We start from the raw sequence: 19015 nt of genomic DNA on the forward strand, positions 1-19015 counted from the left end.
TCAACATGGACAAGCATGAAACACACCCTTTATGAGCAAATAACATTTAGTAACTTTTGCCTTTGCTCTCCACTTTGCTTTTATCAGGCCTGTCTCTGATAGCGTTGCAACACTGTTTCGTTTATCACTGTTTTTCGTTAACTTCAAACAACACTTGATTTATTGGCAGTTTTGCATTTCCTGACACCTCTATCACCTTTATTAATTTATTCTAAGTATGATCTAAGAAATCTCTTTTCACTTTCTTTAAGCTGGTGTTATTATTGTTAAGTTAACACTTTTTTTAAATAACTAAAACTGAAATACAAATAACTTATAGCAAGAAAAACACACATACATACACATATATACATATACACATATATATATACACACACATATATATAAATAAATGAAAGACTGAATCAAATCCAAATCAAATCAAAAAATCAAAACTCAAAAATCAACTGAATATAACTGTGTATCATGTACAAGTATTATGTTTCAATAAACAAACAAACAACCATCCACACAAGTGCACACACACACACACACTATATTGCCATAAGTTTTAAGACGTCTGCCTTTACATGCGCACAGACTTAAATGACATCCCAGTCTTAATCTGTAGGGTTTAATGTGGAGTTGGCCACCGTTTGCAGCTTTAACTCTTCTGGGAAGCCTTTTCACAAGGTTTAGAAGTGTCTTTATGGGAAATTTTGACCATTCTTCTAGAAGTGCATTTGAGAGGTCATTCTCCACTTTAATTCAAATCAAAATGCTGTATTGAGTTGAGGTCAGGACTCTGTGCAGGCCAGTTAAGTTCCTCCACACCAAACTCCTCTTCCACCTCTTTATGGACTTTGCTTTGTGCACTGATTCATAATCAGAGGAAGCACTTCTAAAACAATTCCTACTAAGTTATGCATAAAACTATCCAGAAGTATTGGTTTGATGAAGCATTAATAGTCCCCATAATCCCCCTCCACCAAAATTTCCGCGCAGCACAACAGAAGTACCATTCCACTGCAGATATATTGAAGTGTGATTGGTCTTTGGCTTTAGAGTCCAGTGGCAGCTTAATTAACATCACTGCATCTGACAATTTGCATTGGACTTTTTTGCAGTGGTATAAAGTAAGGCTGGGCCAATAAACGATATTAAATCAAATTGTGATAAACTTTATGTCAGCAACAATGGTAAGCTCTGGACATTTTTTACTCAATATTGATCTAAGAGCCAATCGCACATGTTCAACATGTTCAAAATCGCAAATGTGCAACAATATGAATCTAAAAGTGTGTTGATATTAGAGTACAGAATTTGTGGCCACCGAAAATTTATTGGCCGAAAATGTGTTATGCTATTTAAAGGGCCCTCTAATTTTTGTGGCTTTGTTGTTTTGGTACAATTTTAAATCTGGAAGCATTAACAACGTATATCAAAATATATATATCGTTATTGTTCAATATGGAAAATAATTATCAAGATTGTATTTGTGCCATATCACCCAGCCCTAGGATAAAGTATGCAATTGCTTGGCCATCACAGTTTGGAGATCTATAGTTAATGACTCGGACCCTACTCTGTGATTTTACATGGTCTACCATAAATCTTCTACTTTATAATAATACAACTAACATTTAACTGTGGTATATTTAGTGGTAGGGGAATTTCACGGATGAACTTACTGTCCAGGCAGCAACCTATCACAATACAACATCTGAATCCACTAAGCTCCTGAGAGCGACCCACTCTTTTTAACAAATGTTTGTAGAAGCAGTCTTCAATCCTAGATGATTGATTATTTTATACACATGTAGCCATGGGAGGATTTTTTTTGGCAACAGAGACAGAGTGTGTGTGCATGTATATACGGGGTTTCTACAGGTTTCATCAAGTCAAAGTTAAGACTTTTTAAAACCATTATGAATGAAATTTCATGCTTACACAAGGCTCAAGGCTAAGGATTTTTTAAGGTAAAACATTTAAAAACCATTAAAAATATATGTTATTGTAAGAAAGATATCTAAACCATATTTTTATAAACAGACATATAAATAGAGTTGGTAAATAGAGTTAAATAAAAAACTTTTGTCGGAATGATTGGATCAGGGGCACCGCTAGCTGCCATGGGCCCTCTGACATTTGAATCGCAGACCAAACTGAAGAGTGGGGGGGGTCTAATAACATCTCTGGAGGGCCTTATGTACATAGACATAGGAAATTAGGAGACCTGTTTAAAATGATTTAAAACAACATACAAAACAACATTTCAGTAAATTTAAGACATTTGAAGACCCCACGGACACCCTGTATATACAAAACTATTTCAGGTAACGTTTATTCCAAGTAACAAAAATAAATTTTAGCTTCATGCTTTAAGTTTACCTATAAAAACCATGCTTCAAACATATCCACTAGGGCTGAATAATATATTGTTTGAGCATCGATATAACAATGTGTGTAAATGCAATAGTCACATTTCAGATTATTTATTAAAGATTAAAAGATAAAGACACTATTATATATATATATATATATATATATATATATTTTTTTTTTTTTTATTTATACAATGACAACCATGTTTATTTATGTTTGACCGCTCAACACTGTTGGAGTCCCCAAAAAAACATAAAGCACTGTTTATTTGTTTTTGCTTATAATATTTTTTAAATGCAATTTAAATTAATGAAATCTTTCCAAATACAGCTATTCAAATAATCTAGTGAAATTATATTCATATTGCAATATATAATCGCAGCAAAACAAAATAATCTCAATGTCAAATTTTTCCAATATTGTTCAGCCCTAATATCCACCATTCAGGCACATACCTGCCATTCAACACATTAAAGCAGGCAGCTGCATGTACATCATAAAACAATCTTCCTCTCCTCACCTTCAGGTGTCCAGACCAGTCTGACTGCCAGAAAGTCCTGCAGGTTGTTGAGTAGAGTATATCGCACCCGGAAGTGCTCTCGGGTCCTGACTGCACTGGGACAGCTGGCGGTCATGATGAAGCGCGGCCGGTCCAGTCTGATGCTCGGGAGACTATAGTGAGTGTAGATGGAGTTGGTGAAGGGCAGTTTAGACGTGGACCACTGTAAAACTGCAACTAATGGCACCTCCAGTCCCTGCAGCAGTAAAATATATGACTTCAGATTTCAATCAAAAAAATATTAATAACATTAAAAGTTGTAAATGATATCAAAAATGCCAAATGAATTAAATATCTGTCTAAACATTTTCTATATAAGCTGAAATACTAAGTGCCGCTCACCTCATTTGAATCATCCTGTGGCTGATTATTGAGCTGCAGCTGGAAGAGGAAGTTCTGCTCCTCTAGAGCGCTGAGCATGCTGGGAAGATGACTGGACTCACTGTCCATTCTATAAAATGATGCCATTGCAACCTCTCCTGACTGATGACTGTAGGAGATGAACAATAAGATAGACATGGATGTAAACTCTCTCGGCTCATCTGACATTGGGATAATGCTTATAGTAGCAAAATATATTCTGAACCAAAAATTTACTAAAATCTAACCATTTACTAAATTCAAACTAGTTCTAACTTAAAACTAAACTTAGGTAACTAAATTAACTAATTGCAAAATATTCTAAATCAAACATTAACATCTTTACCTTTGAAGGACGTTGTTTCTTTTTGTACTGACAATATAAGAATAACTAAAGCTTCATCAAGAGGTGATTGTGTATTCAATTCAATTCAATTCAAGTTTATTTGTATAGCACTTCTCACAAAAATTATTGTTTCAAAGCAGCTTTAAAATGGGCCACATTATTGCACTACAATCAAATTAAGGCTATTAGTTACCAGAACTTTATTAGTGACTAATAACTTTACTAATTAACTAGTAACTAATAGATTGCTTAGTAATGTAAATAATTTTAGGAGTCACTGATTTTGGTTGTTCTGCTTTTTCTGTATTGGAATAATCTACCACTTTACATTAGACAGAGTCCCACCTTAGCACAATTCAAGTTGCAGTTGAAATGCTGGTTATAAATGCATCAGGTGTGCAACCATTATCATTTCAATCTTGATGCAGTTAATTTTATTATGATATTGCGTTTACTTTATGTGATTTGTAATTGTGTTTCTAGCCCAGGGACAGTTGTTGCTAGATCAGATATGGTTGCAGCCGGAAGTTCACAAGAATTATTTATATTCATTTTTAAATTTCGCATTAATTGTGCTTTATTAATGTCTACCGCTACCCCAACCCTAGACCCAACAGTCACAGTAATGTAAAAACAGTAGTTGTATCGAGTATTATTTATGGTTATTTATTAATAATAAATATTACTAAGTGCGTAACTGCAGCTGTATCCTATCTAGACTTCACCCCCAGGGACTGCAGATGAAATTTAGCTATGTAGCTAATTTCAGAGCAGTTCTTTGATTGCTCATGGTCCCAGTCAAATAAAGAATTAAAATAAAAAATAAAATAAAATAAAAAAGCATATTTTTTAACATCAAACAGGGGGGAAATCCTTTCACATGCACAATAAGTATTGTACTAAAGGTTTGTTTTTAGAATTTGGTTCTGTCTAAATGAAACAGCTCTAATAAATGGTTAAATTCACCATGAAATTAAAAAGACAAGTCATTTTTGTTTCAATATTGCAGTTTGAAAAAGTTCAAATTAAAGGAGATAGAACTTCAGCTAACAAAAAAAAAAAATAATAATAATAATTACATTTTTTAAAAATTCTGCCTAAAAACCTCGAAGGCAAACTTGGCAAAGAATGCGAGTTTGTCAAAGCTAAATTTGAGAATTAATAACCTGCAAAAATTGAGACACTTTAAAATTTGTTTTTTTTATTTATTACATATTTATTGCCACATCAGCAACTTATGGCTATTTCGTGGCCAAATGGTTATACGTTAAAATATTACATGACAAAAACAAATTCGTATTATATAAAAAAAAATCTTAGACAAATATATAAAATATAAATAGATAAAATTCACAAAAAAATGTATTCAAAGTTAAATATGGTTTTTCAGTTAAATTTTTTATAAAAAATGTAAAACTCTTCCTGGTGGTACCTTTTTAAAAATGTCCATTAAAGTACTCTCCTTATAAAAATTTTGTCTAATGGAATTTAAACTTCTACATTCAAATCAAAATATGTTTGATGGTAAGAGCAGTCTGGCAGTTATTACATTTAGGTGATTTTTCGTTATTTAATAAATATGAATGTGTCAACCTAGAATGTCCAATTCGACATCTGGTATAGACCGTCTGATCATGCCTGGTTTCGAAATTATAATTTGCAAGACACTTTAAAATAAACATTTTTTTCTGTTCATAACTGAGACCAGCTACTCTGACAACAACTTAATGAAGTGGCGGGGATGGTTTTTATGTGCACTTCTTTCAAAATAGTGGAATTCATCATTGATTTAAAAAGTGTGTGATGTCCCACATTTCTCTCTTACCAAACATTGTCCACCAGCAGCACTGATCCATCTGGCATCATCGGTAAGTATGACGCATTGAAGTTGGGCAGGATCTTGACATCACGCACACACACTTCCTCTTGCGAGCTCCCGTTTAACACTGAAACAGTCAGATGTTCATATCTACATAAACAGGATGTGTGTCACATAAAGATACAGGAAACCATGAAGATCAAAGTGTTAATACAGAACACCTACTGTCTGACAGTTGAAACATTCGACAGCAAATTCACTATAGTAATGTTTGCTAAAACTTTGTTTAGGACATTGAATGAAACAAGACAAGTATTATATTTTTCCATAAGTAAACTACTTAAACATATTTGACAGGTTTAAAGAAAGAACAAAATAACAGAGCCATACATGCATTTCAAAATGCACAATCAAAGAGTGCATCCTGACAATATTCGCAGCTCTTCACTTTTTCAACAATTAGCTATGCTAATAAAAGCCACATTTAATTTTAACAAATTAACAATTATATGCATCGTTTCTACAAACAGTACTGCATAAAGACAATGTGAAAGAGGTTTGTTTAAAATATTTGCAAAATAATAAATGTACATAAAGATTCACTGCTGCTCAATGTTTTGTTGAAGCACTTTTGGCACAAATGAAAGATTCAAGCCTTTTTGAATATGATACCACAAGCTTGGCAGACCCATTTTTGGTAGCTTCACCCATACTGCGCTGCCATTAAAGAATAAGGTCAATATAGACAGATGTGTGTCTTTCCAAAACATGACCAATCAAATCAATTTGCTGTAGATGGATTTCAATTTACCTGCAAAAAAAACTCAAGAATGATTAGGATGGAAACCAGATGCAACAGAGCTCAATTTTGAGCATCATAGTAAAGGCTGTAAAATAATGTATGTGAAGTTTATTTATAAACTAATTTCGAGAGGATTATGTGCTTATGATTGGCCATTGCTGGTCCCGCATTAGCTAACGCATGATTCACAGATGATTCCTAACTCACTATAAATAACTTAATTACTTTAGTTATCTTCGGCTTGAAGAATCCCCCTTCCACCCCTACACCTCCTTTCTTTTCTTCAATAGGGCGGCACGGCAGCCCAGTGTTTAGCACTGTTACCTCACAGCAAGAAAGTCACAGGTCCAAGTTTCTAACAGACCAGTCGGCATTTCTGTGCGGAATTTATACATTCTCCCCATGCTCACATGGGTTTCCACCGGGTTCTCCAGTTTCCTCCCACAGTCACATAGGTGAATTGACCAAACCAATTTAGCACCATAGACGAGCTCTTAATCAGCAGTATCTCTCTGTAGCAATACCTAATTTGTCATTAGCCATAGCAGGGGAGTTAGCAGGGGAGTTCTTGAGATGAACCTGAGCTCAAACTCCCCTCTCACCCTGTAAACGGGAGGGGGCCCCAGGCTCAAGGATCTTATGAGCTCAGGGCTCTCTCCCGGGACAGCATGCCAGACAAGCTTTATAATCAATCATCAGCTAAATGTAAACTCTTGAAGTACAGGTAAATATTGAAATTTTTTGCTTTTCAGAAATTTCTTTTACATTGGCTGTTTGTCAACTCCAAGAATGCAGAAAACAAACTTTCATTCTCATGGAGACCGATCTAGCCAAGTTACCTTGGAAAAACGAACTCGGGAGACCTCGAGAACAGAGAACACATACTGTGAGAAATGAGATGCTGCGTTCTTCCATATGGTCACGTGACCTTCACACATTTTTGATGGAAAATTATTTAAACATTACAGCATTATTACAACCATCCTTTTTTAAAATATATATAAATATAAACTGCAAAAAAAGCCTTATAAATATACTTTGCACAACACAAATAAAATCTATTTTAATATGAATTTCAGAAAATAAACACCCTTAATGTGTTTATGCTTTTATTACGACTTTCATGTTAGTGTTTACATTCACCGTCTAATTTAGGGAAACTCCTGAGGGAATTTAGAGGAACTTATCACCTCCTTTATTCAGTCGCAATGACTTCTGAGACTTCTAGAGTGAGTTCTGCACTCAAGTCTGCATAGATGCATCCTCGATATCAAAAACACATCCAGGTTCTTTCATGCGTCCTCTGTTCTTGCAGTCTTGAGTTTTGGAGCTGATCTTTGGCAGTTGATAATGATGTTACACAAGAACACAAGATCAATTAAGAATGCATATTGGGAAACAGCCATTGTCATTATGGGGTATTGATTGTAGAATGTCTGAGGAATATATTGAATTTGATCTATTTTGGAACGAGGCTGAAACATTCTTTCTAACCCTCTACTGACTTTAATCATGGTGTAAAACATAATTTAAGTGAGCTAGTGAAAACAGAGCCAGCATTACCTTTGAGAACAGTTAAATGTCTCCCTGAAACAGTCATTTGCTGACACTTCACTGTTGGGGGCGGCAGGACGTTCAATGTGGTGCTGACTGTTGGAAAACAACAGAAAATTACATCAGTTAACACAAATTAAAGCAAAGTTATGCAGTTCAAAATGCCTTTTTAATTAATGGCATTTCAAAAGTGTGTGTTACACAGCAGGAAAAACAAATGACACAATCAAGAATACAACAGAAGGGCAGATTAAGTGGCACAGAAAGGAGAAATAATGAAAAGAATGAGACGCCTATGAAGTGACGAGTGAAAAGGCAGATCCCCGAGGTCCTGAATCAATAATGCCATTATGCAGTGTTGTGCTGAAGGAAGCAAATGCTCACCCTGTGCTTTGAAGGTGTTCAGATCCTGACGAAATGTTTGGCAGGGGCTCTTTTGTTGGAGGATGCTGAGGTAGCCATGTTCCTGGATCTCAGCTTTCTCTTCTTCTTGCTTCCACACAGTGACAATTATCTGCATCGAGGTAACACACACACACTCAAAATCAGAAGTGTTAACAGCAACACATGCATGTTGATGCGATATAATGTGAGCACTGTAACTTAACTTTATCTACAGTAGCAAACTAAATAATTATACTCCCTTGATTCGCAAGACATTCTGCTGCCGTTAATAACATTTTCAGCAAAACCAGTGGTAATCTATCACACCAAAAATATAGAAATCTGTGTGATTATGAGGACATAATAAATAATCATTTGTGTGTGAAATTATTCAACCCCAAAAGTTACATTTAGAATAAATCTTTTATTCTTTATAACAACCAATAAATGTTGTTTATTCTGTTATCCATGGCTTTTGTTAGAAACACTTTTTTTTTATACAAACAACAGCTCATCTTTATTAAGTTTGCAAAGGCTTAAAAGTAGTTAAACAAATGAACGAACAGCTTTTTGAATGGGAGTTCCTTTAAGGTATAGTAAGGTATATATTTTCTCACCCTCAACTTGTTACAAACAAGTTTCATTCTTCTGTTAAATGCAAAGATCGACATATTCTGTCTTTCGGATGAGCTGTTAAACTGATGCCCTGACTCTCTGTGGTCGTTAAAAATCCCAGGCTGTCCTTCAAAAAAAAAAAAAAAAACAGAGGTTCAACCCCGGCATCCATTCTCTATTTCTACCTGGATTCTCTATTTCCACATGAGGATACTCATCCCGAGGCACCCAGAGATTATGCAGCACTTTGATGCGATCCAAGAACTGTGAAGAAATGATGCCAAGGTATCCATAATCCTGGACCAGGCCGTATCCTTAGCTGATGCTTTGGTGGTCACGGAGGAGTGGAGAGCATGAAAGACCCCAGTGACTGACGTGTCTTCCTGTGGGCCAGCCTGAACACCCGCCGGTGACCTACTGTACATCCACCTGCAATTCTCCACAACGTCCAGAGTTCTCCAGCCTCCAGCGCCTAGACTGCAGCTCCACTCAGAAATTTTGGCCAGAAGAAAAATGGTCATCCCCAACAGAGCCTGGTTTCTCTCATGGGTTTTTTTCCCATCACTTTGTCAGTTGGTGAAGTTTTTTCCCTCGCCACTGTTGCCACTGGCTTGCTTGGTATTGGCCTTGTGGAGCTGCACATTGATGGATTTGCTCTTTAGTCTTTGAACTTTCAGCAGTGAAATTTAAACTACACTTAACTGAACTGAACTTCAACTCTGAAATCTATAAATAAACATAAATTGAACTGAATTGAATCCTGGCCAAATTTGCCCACTGGCCTCTCTCCATCATGGCCTCCTAAACATCCCCATACCATAATTGGCTTCACCATAATGGTCTCCTCTCCACCAATCAGCTAATGTGTGGTATTCAGTTTGGCGCAATTTGGCGGCCGTCATGTCATCCAGGTGGATGCTGCACACTGGTGGTGGATGAAGAAGTCCCCCCAATGTGTAAAGAGCTTTGAGTGTCCAGAAAAGCGCTACATAAATGTAAGGAATTATTATTAATTATAATAACAATAATTCCTAACATTTATCTAGTGCTTTTCCTGACACTCAAAGCGCTTTACACATTGGGGGGGATTTCCTCATCCACCACCAAAGAATGTTACAATATTTTTAGTATTTATGGTTGTCAATGCTGTTCGTTTCCAACATTCTTCATAATATCTTGCATTTTGTGTTAAAAAATAGGGTGACACGGTGGCACAGTGGGTATCACGGTCACCTCACAGCAAGAAGGTTGCTAGTTCGAGTCTCAGCTGGGTCAGTTGGCATTTCTGTGTGGAGTTTGCATGTTCTCCCCGTGTTTGTGTGGGTTTCCTCTGGGTGCTCCGGTTTCCACCACAGTCCAAAGACATGCGGTACAGGTGAATTGAATAAGCTAAACTGGCCGTAGTGTATGTGTGTGAATGTAAAAGTGTATGGGTGTTTCCCAGTGCTGGGTTGCAGCTGGAAGGGCATCCGCTGCGTAATAACATATGCTGGATTTATTTATTTATTTATTTATTTATTTATTGCCACATCAGCAACTTATGGCTATTTCATGGCAAAATAGATATACATAAAAATATTACATGATAAAAACAAATTTGTATTACAATAAAAAGTTACTTAGACAAATACATGAATAGAAATAAATAAATAAAATTCACACAAAAATATTTTCAAAGTTAAATATGATTTTTCATTTCAATTTTTGATAAATAATTTGAGATTCCTCCTGATGGTACCTTTTTAAAAATGTCCATCAAAGTACTCTCCTTATAAAAAAGGGCAGCTTGGCAGTAATTACATTTAGGTGGTGCTTCATTATTCAGTACATAGAAATGAGTCAACCTAGAATGTCCAATTCGTTCAGTTTGTTCATAGCTGGTCTTGGTGGAAGTTGAAGTGCTGGAAGTGAAGAAACTTTCATTTATGTCTGGGTTAATTTTGTGTAATTTATTATTTATGCAGTTATGCAGTCCCATTCCTTTTGCCATGTTTCGTTTATACACAAATTAATTGTGGGTTTCAGGTCCTCAGCAGGAATTAAACATTCAGTCACTTTCAAGGAGATAACATATGCTGGATGAGTTGGCGGTTCATTCCGCTGTGGCGACCCCTGACTAATAAAGGGACTAAGCCGAAAACAAAATGCGAGTAAACGGTGGGTAAATTTTCATTTTTGGGTGAACTATCGCTTTAATTACAGCATAGCACAAAATCCTACTGTAATCTCAAAAATATTTCATTACATTGTAACATGATCACTTTTAATACACCACTAAATGATATAACTGTTTTTAAGCAAAACTCTAAATCTCCAAGAAAAGCTTACACTTGTCAATTGTTTCAGTTTTTGGAGGGTTGAATAATTTTGATCGCAAGTAAATTTCTTGCACACACACACACACTAAAACTGCTTTGCGTTAGAATTATGCACAAACATGCACCACGTGTGAGCAACATAAATGTGTCAAAGAATGTGAGAGTGATGATATGAGTTACTTCCTGTTCTAATTATACCAAAGTACACAACCATATGTTTGAAAGAACACACACACACTCAAACATATACACACGTCATCCTACCTTCACTTTGAGAGTGTTGACAGGGAGCTTATCCAAAGACACAGTCAGAGGAAAGATTACTTCATCGCTTAAAACGACAGGCTCATCCACAGGAGACTGAGAAAACAAAATAAAACATCTAGGGTGAGAGACTGAAGGAGATCAGACACTATGCTATATTGTACCATGATAATGTAGTCTTGGCCTTAAAAAGCTTTATGCAATGGCCTATAAAGTCTGACTTTTGGTGAATTTAAAATGATTTGCACTATGAGGTGTGACTAGCAAGAAAGCAGAGTAAATAACAGACTAAGCCCTCATTTCACAAGGTAGGTTTGCACCACCCTAACCCACACAGTCTGTTTGAAAAACCATAGGAGTGAAAAACACGAATGCATCAAACGCTTGTTAGGTGAAAAAACACATCATCCTATGAAATAATAACTGTTTACTGCTATGTGTGAAATAACTAGTTATAATGAACCTATTTGACTCTCAAGATGGAAGTTTGCAGATGTTATTTAGGTTGTATGTGGTTTCAGTGTGCTTGGGGTTTACAGGCTTCACCAGGGTTGGTGGCAAGCCAAAAACACAGGCTTGCTATGAAACCTACAGTGTGCTGGTTTCAAAATATAAAAATAAAAACAGGATGTAATAAAGAAAAAAAAAAAGCAAATGCTGACCCTAAAATAAACGTTTATATTTTTGGTGTTATGTCATTTAATATGCATACAATAAATGTAATATTTAATATTCTATATGCTATTTCATGGTGGATATACAAATTATAAAACTGTATTAAAGCAATAATTTAAAAGCAACACAATTATTCGTATTTTTAAGAGAGTTACAGATCAAACTAAAAGTAGATTCTAGGGATGCTCCGATCGATCGGCCAGAGATCGGTATCGGCCGATAATCACATTTAATGACTCGATCGGTACTCGATGATCTGGCCAATCTCAAGAACCGACTGCAGGCGTTTGTTTACGAGTTTACATGCAGAGGAAGAGGCACATGCACATCTGTATATTAAACATCAGCAGCGCTACAACATGTGAGGAGGTAATTGATGCGTGGGGGCAGAGCAATCACTGCGCTCGCTCACAGCAGCTAAAATAAATAAAGATGTGGTTCTGGGGAGCTGCGATCATTCTGCTGCTGTCAATAGTCGAATAATTGAATGGCCTTGCATGAATGTAGGCCTTTTTACATATAAGAAATGAAAGTTTTTGAAATGTGTTTTTGACAATGTTGCAAGTTCACTTAAACCTGTCGGGAACGCTTTTTTTTTTTACTTGAATATTTATTTATATAACTTGCAATATACAATAAACAGTAGTTTATAGGCCTGTTTCCTTTTAGTTAAGAAGCAATACATTTATAAGTGTGCATTTTAACTTCTTATGCATCAAAATGCACTCCAAACTTTACTTTAGTGAGACATGTTGAATTCTTCTTCCATCATTTGCAATGTTTGTAAATTGCATTGTTAATCATTTTTTTTACCAACTTTTTTTTTGTCGTTTTATCTATTTTTTTCTGTAAAGCTCCTTTTCACCATGACATTTCCTCACTAAATGGTTATAAGAGACATGTGTAGGAGATTATATGCAACATACTTTATTTATTCTCTTAGGTAAGGTGAGATCTTATCATAATTAAAGGGAAAATGCATGATAAAACTTGAAGCATCAGAATCGGTATCGGTATGAAACTTTAGATGAAAAGTGCAACACAGAGATAATAAAGGCCTTGAAGTCGACAAAAAAAAACTGCGATAAATACCACATTTTTTGAGTGTGTTCGACTTCTCATCTAAAGACCATACATTTCATATGTTTTATATTCATGGCTGATTCTTATTTGTTTAAAAAGTATCAGTGATTTAGAGTTTTAAATGTTAGTTTAATTGTGTGGACACTTGAAGTGTGTTTAATAATCTTGAATCAGTTTAAACTGAAGCTAGTTCTTCATATGTTGTCTTTTTGTTTTTAACATCACATATATCAGCTCATGGGTAAACCTTTCCTATGAAGCTATATTACCTTTTCAGGGTTCTGCAGGTTTTATTAATGCTAAATTCTGTATTTTTTAATACCAAATAAAAATATTTGAGTAGTAGATGAAATGCAGCAACACATCAAGCAGGACTCAAAATGTGAGAAATAGCTTAAGGCTTGAATAATTCAACTCTACACTAGAATATGGAAATAACTTGCGTTACTTTCTGATCGCACTACAAACACCTCCAGTGTTTTTTACATTGTTTTCAATGCAAATATCATAATGGGAGGTCCCGTTTTAAAGAAATGTATTCAAATAAAATGAGTTTATGCTTGAATTAAGAACAAATATCTGCCAATGGGGTCAGAATAATATAAGTGGAAAAACACTATTTAATTCCAGTTGACAGATTATTGTTATTGTCTTAAGCATAAACTTCTCAGAAGAGGATTTCATATCTTCAGTTTGCATTTTCAGATATTTGTATATGAAAACAACACTCAAACATGAAAACAACACTCAAAAGGCCATGATTCACATTGGTTAAATAATTATTTTACATACCTTTATTTTTTATTCTTAGGGGATACAAAACACAGACGTTTCGGCACAATGTCTTCCTAACTAAGTAATTATTTAACAAGTGTGAATCATGAACCATTTGACTAATATTATTATCAAGATTAATGCACCAACATTAAAAAAAAAACACTAGAGTGCAGTGCATACTTCATCACTGAATTTGAAAACAACCCCAAATACTTGATCAGTATTTGATTTCTCGAAGATTGAGTTCATTCCTATTCATCTATAAATTTCATAGTGAATAAACTATAATTAAATGCACCTACAGGGATTTAATTCACCTACAATGAACATTCATTCTTCTTTGGCTTAGTCTCTATTTCAGAGATCCCCACAGCGGGATGAACCACCAACTAATCCGGCATATGTTTTACACAGCTGATGTCCTTTCAATTGCAACCCAGTACTGGGAAACACCCATACACTCTCGCACTCTTACACTACGGCCAATTTTAGTTCATCCAATTTACCCATACCACAAGTGTTTGCACTGTGAGGGAAACTGGAGCACCCGGAGGAAACCCACGTGAACAAGCAAATTCCACACAGAAACGGCAACTGACCCAGCCGGGACTTAAACTAGCGACCTTCTCCTCTTCACCCTCATCTCAATTAAGAGGTGACTTCATTCTTCAGTAGAAAAGAAGATTTTTACCTGAAACTGTTTTCCTTGGCTATTCAAACAATGAAACTCAACAGCTACCGGCACTCTGAGATTCAGAAAAACACATAAAGGCAAAATAAAACAAATCCTCATGGCTCCTGATGACACCTCGAGGTCTTATGAAGTGAAATAAACTGTGCAAGAAACTGATCATTATTAAGAACATTATTTTCTTTAATCTCCAGCCTCTGCAGTAATTTAAGCATGAATACCTCGTCTCATAATGATGTGTAGACTCGCTCAGAGCTGATGCTGTTTGTTTTGTTTAACAGGATGTGTTGAATTGTTTATTAAAATGGTACTTGTGCTAATCCTGTATGCTGAAACTAATATAAACTAGTCTTTTCCTCTGCTACGTTATTTAGGAAGATTTTCTTTTTCACCGATTTTAAACATTTAATAAACATTATTAAGCAATAAAAACTCATACGTAGGGGCAGCACAGTGGCTCAGTGGTTAGCACTGTCGCCTCACAGAAAAAAGGTTGCTGGTTTGAGTCCCAGCTGGGGCAGTTGACGTTTCTGTGTGGAGTTTGCATGTTCTTCCCCTGTTGGCATGGGTTTCCACCGTGTGCCCCTGTTTTCCCCCATAGTCCAAAGGCATGTGCTATAGGTGAATTGGATAAACTAAATTGGCTGTAGTGTGTGAATGTGAGAGTATGGGTGTTTCCCAGTACTGGGTTGCGGCTGGAATCTGCTGAAAACATATGCTGGAATAGCTGGGGTTCACTATGTTGACCCCTAATAAATAAGGGACGAAGTCGACGGAAAATGAATGAATAAACTCATGTATTCATCTTACTTTGACATGTTTTAGTACTTTTGAAGTGCCAGAGCTATTGACTTCCATAAGTTACAAAACAACAACAACTTTGGTGAACTATCCCTTTAAAGGCAAAACTGCTGTAGCAACAAGCAGCATTAAGCTTACATGGCAGCATTTTGGTCTAAAACACCAAGCCCTTTTCTATAACCACTCCACTTACAAATTAGGACAGGACTTGCATGGATGTCAAATATAACAAAAGGCAAACACACACACACACACACACACACACATCCATTCATAAAGCATTACAACAGGAAATGTCAACGTTACTTCCGTGTTGACATAGATCAAGATCAGGATGTGAATGTACATCAGATATCAACCTCTCAGCTGTACCAGGAACAGCTACCCTCCATCATACAATGCGGTGTGTTTAACTAGGCACCTGCACAGGAGCTCTGCGGAACTCCCTCACGCCGTTGCCTGGGTTGTTGTGAATGAGCAGCGGTTTGCACTCCCTGAAGCCCTGGTACCTCGGGCCCCCTCGCCCCGGACAGCCCACCGCCTCCGCAGCATCATCCTCGTCTGTGTCCTCCACGCACTCGTCCCCGCTGCTGTGGTAGTCGTGGTACAGAGGCTGTGTGCGCTGCCGGCTGTCGCCGGGGCTCACGCTGGCCACGGCGCTCAGAGAGCCGGCCAGCTCCCTCCACGAGCGGCTGCTGTGCTGCTCCGAGCCGCCACTGCCATCACTCGAGCCGGACGCGGACTGGGAGCGCAGGACCAGGAGAAATCGCACGGTTTCCCCGAGGTAAAGGTGACTGCGGCGCGGAAGAGTGCGGTATTTAGCCGGGTCCGACAGGTCTGAGATGGGTACCGCCGGGAAATACATAAAGTACTCGCATTGCGATTCCATCATCAACACCATTGACCATCAGAGAGCGAGCGCGCGCGCTGCAGGCAGACGCACAGCCGAGGTATCCGGTTAGCAGACTGTAAACAACGCTCCCATTCAATAAAGAGTTGCTTTGAATTCATCAAACGCGCGTCAGCTTCCGGGTCGGTTATTATTGGGGTTGACCGGTATTCATTAAAATTACATTCGTCTTATTTTGCCCCATTTCGCTCCTCTGCCAGCTCAGTTGACGTATACAATACATTCAAAGTGCGCTATATGACAGGCGCTCTTATCGAGCTCAGATGGAGTAGAGCGGTATGATAGCTTGCCTAGACGAGATTAGTCGACTGTCGATGAAGGTCAACTTTATTGTCTAGGTGTAAAGGATGGTTTTAGATCAGTTTAGTTATTCGGTTACTTTATTTGTTATCACAAACCTGTTTGAGTTTCTTCTGTTCAACATTAAATATATATAAAAGAAAGCTAGAAACCTGTAACAACCGACTTCTGTTGTATTTGTTTCTCCTACTGTAGAAGCCAATGGTAAGGGAAGAGCAGGGCACAAAGTAACACTTTTTGATTTTGCCCAAATAATGAACAAGTAAGGAAGTTAGACAAACCATTTTTTTTTACCAACAACACACAAGCCTCTCCTACTAATGAACACTGAAAGTATGATCGCCGGTCTCCTGACATGTTATCCTACCCCTCAGATTATGCTACCAACACTGCATTTGAAAGGTTCTGAGGTTGGGGTTAGGGATTAGGTAGGTGTGGGCGATATTACAGCTTCATATCACACTACTCCACATTAAAATTTACACTGGTAGCAAAATCTGATGAGTAGCATATTGCGTCATCAAAATGTGCTACCTACTTTTTGAATGGGAAGTAGGACAATCTGACAAGGTATGACAAATTGACACAACACCGGGCCTATGGTTTCTGCACAGTATTGCCAAAAGTACCAGGAGTGAAAATGCTAGGATTTACCCCACCTGCGGCTGCCCAGCAAGTTGTAAGACAGAGGGTTAGATGTAACACGTGCTTATAAAATCAGATTTCACACAATTAATTGAATTCAGTTTACTTTAATAGTATATTTCCTCAGCACTTAACTCATTTTTTTTCTACATAGCACAGCGTGTTCATTTATTTATCTATTGGATAAACACATTTGGATGTATTTGCATTATTATCCATTATACAGTGAATTTATTTGCAGTATTAGCAATACAATATTTCTTTTCTATTAAAAAATATTTTCTATTAAAAAACATTTTTTATTTAAAAAGTTCTCAACATTACACTCAAAATTCAACAATTATTTTGTTAGTTTAATTGGTGTCCAACAGTGTGTGGTTAATGTGTAACATCCTGTTACAACTAACCTAGCTGTGTTTTCCTCAAAACTGACTAGCAGTCACTGTGTTTTTCATATCTTTCAAAATGGTTTCATCTTATAGCCTAGCCCTAGAAGATGGTAATCACAACAATATAAGATTTTACGTACATATTTTCACAGATCTTTAAATAATAGAAAATATAGAGTATAATAAAAAATACTTTTATGCTGCAAAAATGGTTTCTCCTGTGTTTCTCATCCAAATTTCACCAAACTTTTTCAATAATTGGCAGGAAGATGTCTGTCGACACAGTGGTGAAAACCTCAGAAGCATGTCATGGTTAACCCTGAGCAAATACTTTAAAACTCTGTGTTAAACTTTACCCCACGTGCCCCTCTCTCCCCTATGTTTTCAGCTTTCTTCAAAATATCTCCTTTTGTGTTTAACAGAAGTGAATAGTGTACACATTTTCATTTTTGGTTGAACTATCCCTTTAAGGTACCATTAAAATGATTGGAAACAATAATATATTTAGTGCTTTTGAAAGATGTGCTCTTTAAGAAGCATTTCATAGTATTATCAAGGTTTTAAAACATAGGTCAAACAAAATCAAACTTGATACCTGGAGGGCTGCAGCTCAGCACAGTTTTGCTCCAACTGTAATCAAACACAGCCGATCCAACTAATCAATGTGTTCAAGACTACTAGAGACTATTAAATAGGTGTGAGTTGAAGGTGGTTGGAAATAAACTAGGGCTGGGCCGATAACCAATATTATATCAAATGAAGCTGGAAATTCAAGATTTGCCTTCATAGGAGTACATTGTAAATATATTTTACACTACAAAGCAGTTACTTTAAATTGTACCGATGTATTTTTAATAGCATTTTTAATTGTATTTCTACCAAGAATCTTGACAAGTCTCAGTTTTAGTCCAAATTAAATAGTCAATCAAATGTAAAAAAAAAAAAAAAAAAAGTCCAATAAAACTTAACAGAAAAACAAAATAAAGCTGCCAAACATTATAATGAGCAACCAGCAAAAATTAAAAAGTTAATTATGGGATAATGTTTCGAGCTTTAAAATTTTAATCAGATAAATCCACTGTTTATTTTTATGCAGTTTATTTCCTTTATTCTTCAGCCATTATATTTACTTAGCCTGTTTGATTTGAGCCAACTAATTAAAGGTATACTTACTGATTTTAATGCATGCATGTTTACTTTGAATAATGTAATAGAAAGTTAAACACAGTTGTCTTTGAGAGTATTATTTGTTCTTCACATGCTAATCGAGTTTTATTTGCAGATTTAAAGGTCACAGGTGTGCTGTGGAAAGCATTCATAAAAACATATGCAAACAGTTCCAGCTCGTTTTTCATGGTG

General features: G+C 36.4%; 1 protein-coding gene across 1 annotated transcript in view; it reads right to left on the reverse strand.

Annotated features, from left to right (window-relative positions):
- The window catches only part of trappc14 (trafficking protein particle complex subunit 14), a 29819-nt gene extending 13278 nt beyond the window's left edge, over window positions 1-16541 (reverse strand). Inside the window, exons 1-7 of the mRNA XM_056461395.1 lie at window positions 15834-16541; window positions 11386-11481; window positions 8189-8318; window positions 7814-7900; window positions 5455-5575; window positions 3266-3413; window positions 2885-3119 (exon numbers count right to left, since the gene is read on the reverse strand). Of these exons, the coding sequence (XP_056317370.1) occupies window positions 2885-3119; window positions 3266-3413; window positions 5455-5575; window positions 7814-7900; window positions 8189-8318; window positions 11386-11481; window positions 15834-16313 (1297 nt within the window). The 5' untranslated portion in view covers window positions 16314-16541. The remainder of the gene's footprint in view (window positions 1-2884; window positions 3120-3265; window positions 3414-5454; window positions 5576-7813; window positions 7901-8188; window positions 8319-11385; window positions 11482-15833) is intronic.
- Between the last annotated feature and the right edge of the window lie 2474 nt (window positions 16542-19015).

The sequence above is a fragment of the Danio aesculapii genome, chromosome 7, assembly GCF_903798145.1.
Source record: "Danio aesculapii chromosome 7, fDanAes4.1, whole genome shotgun sequence".
In the NCBI taxonomy this organism is placed as follows: Eukaryota; Metazoa; Chordata; class Actinopteri; order Cypriniformes; family Danionidae; genus Danio; species Danio aesculapii.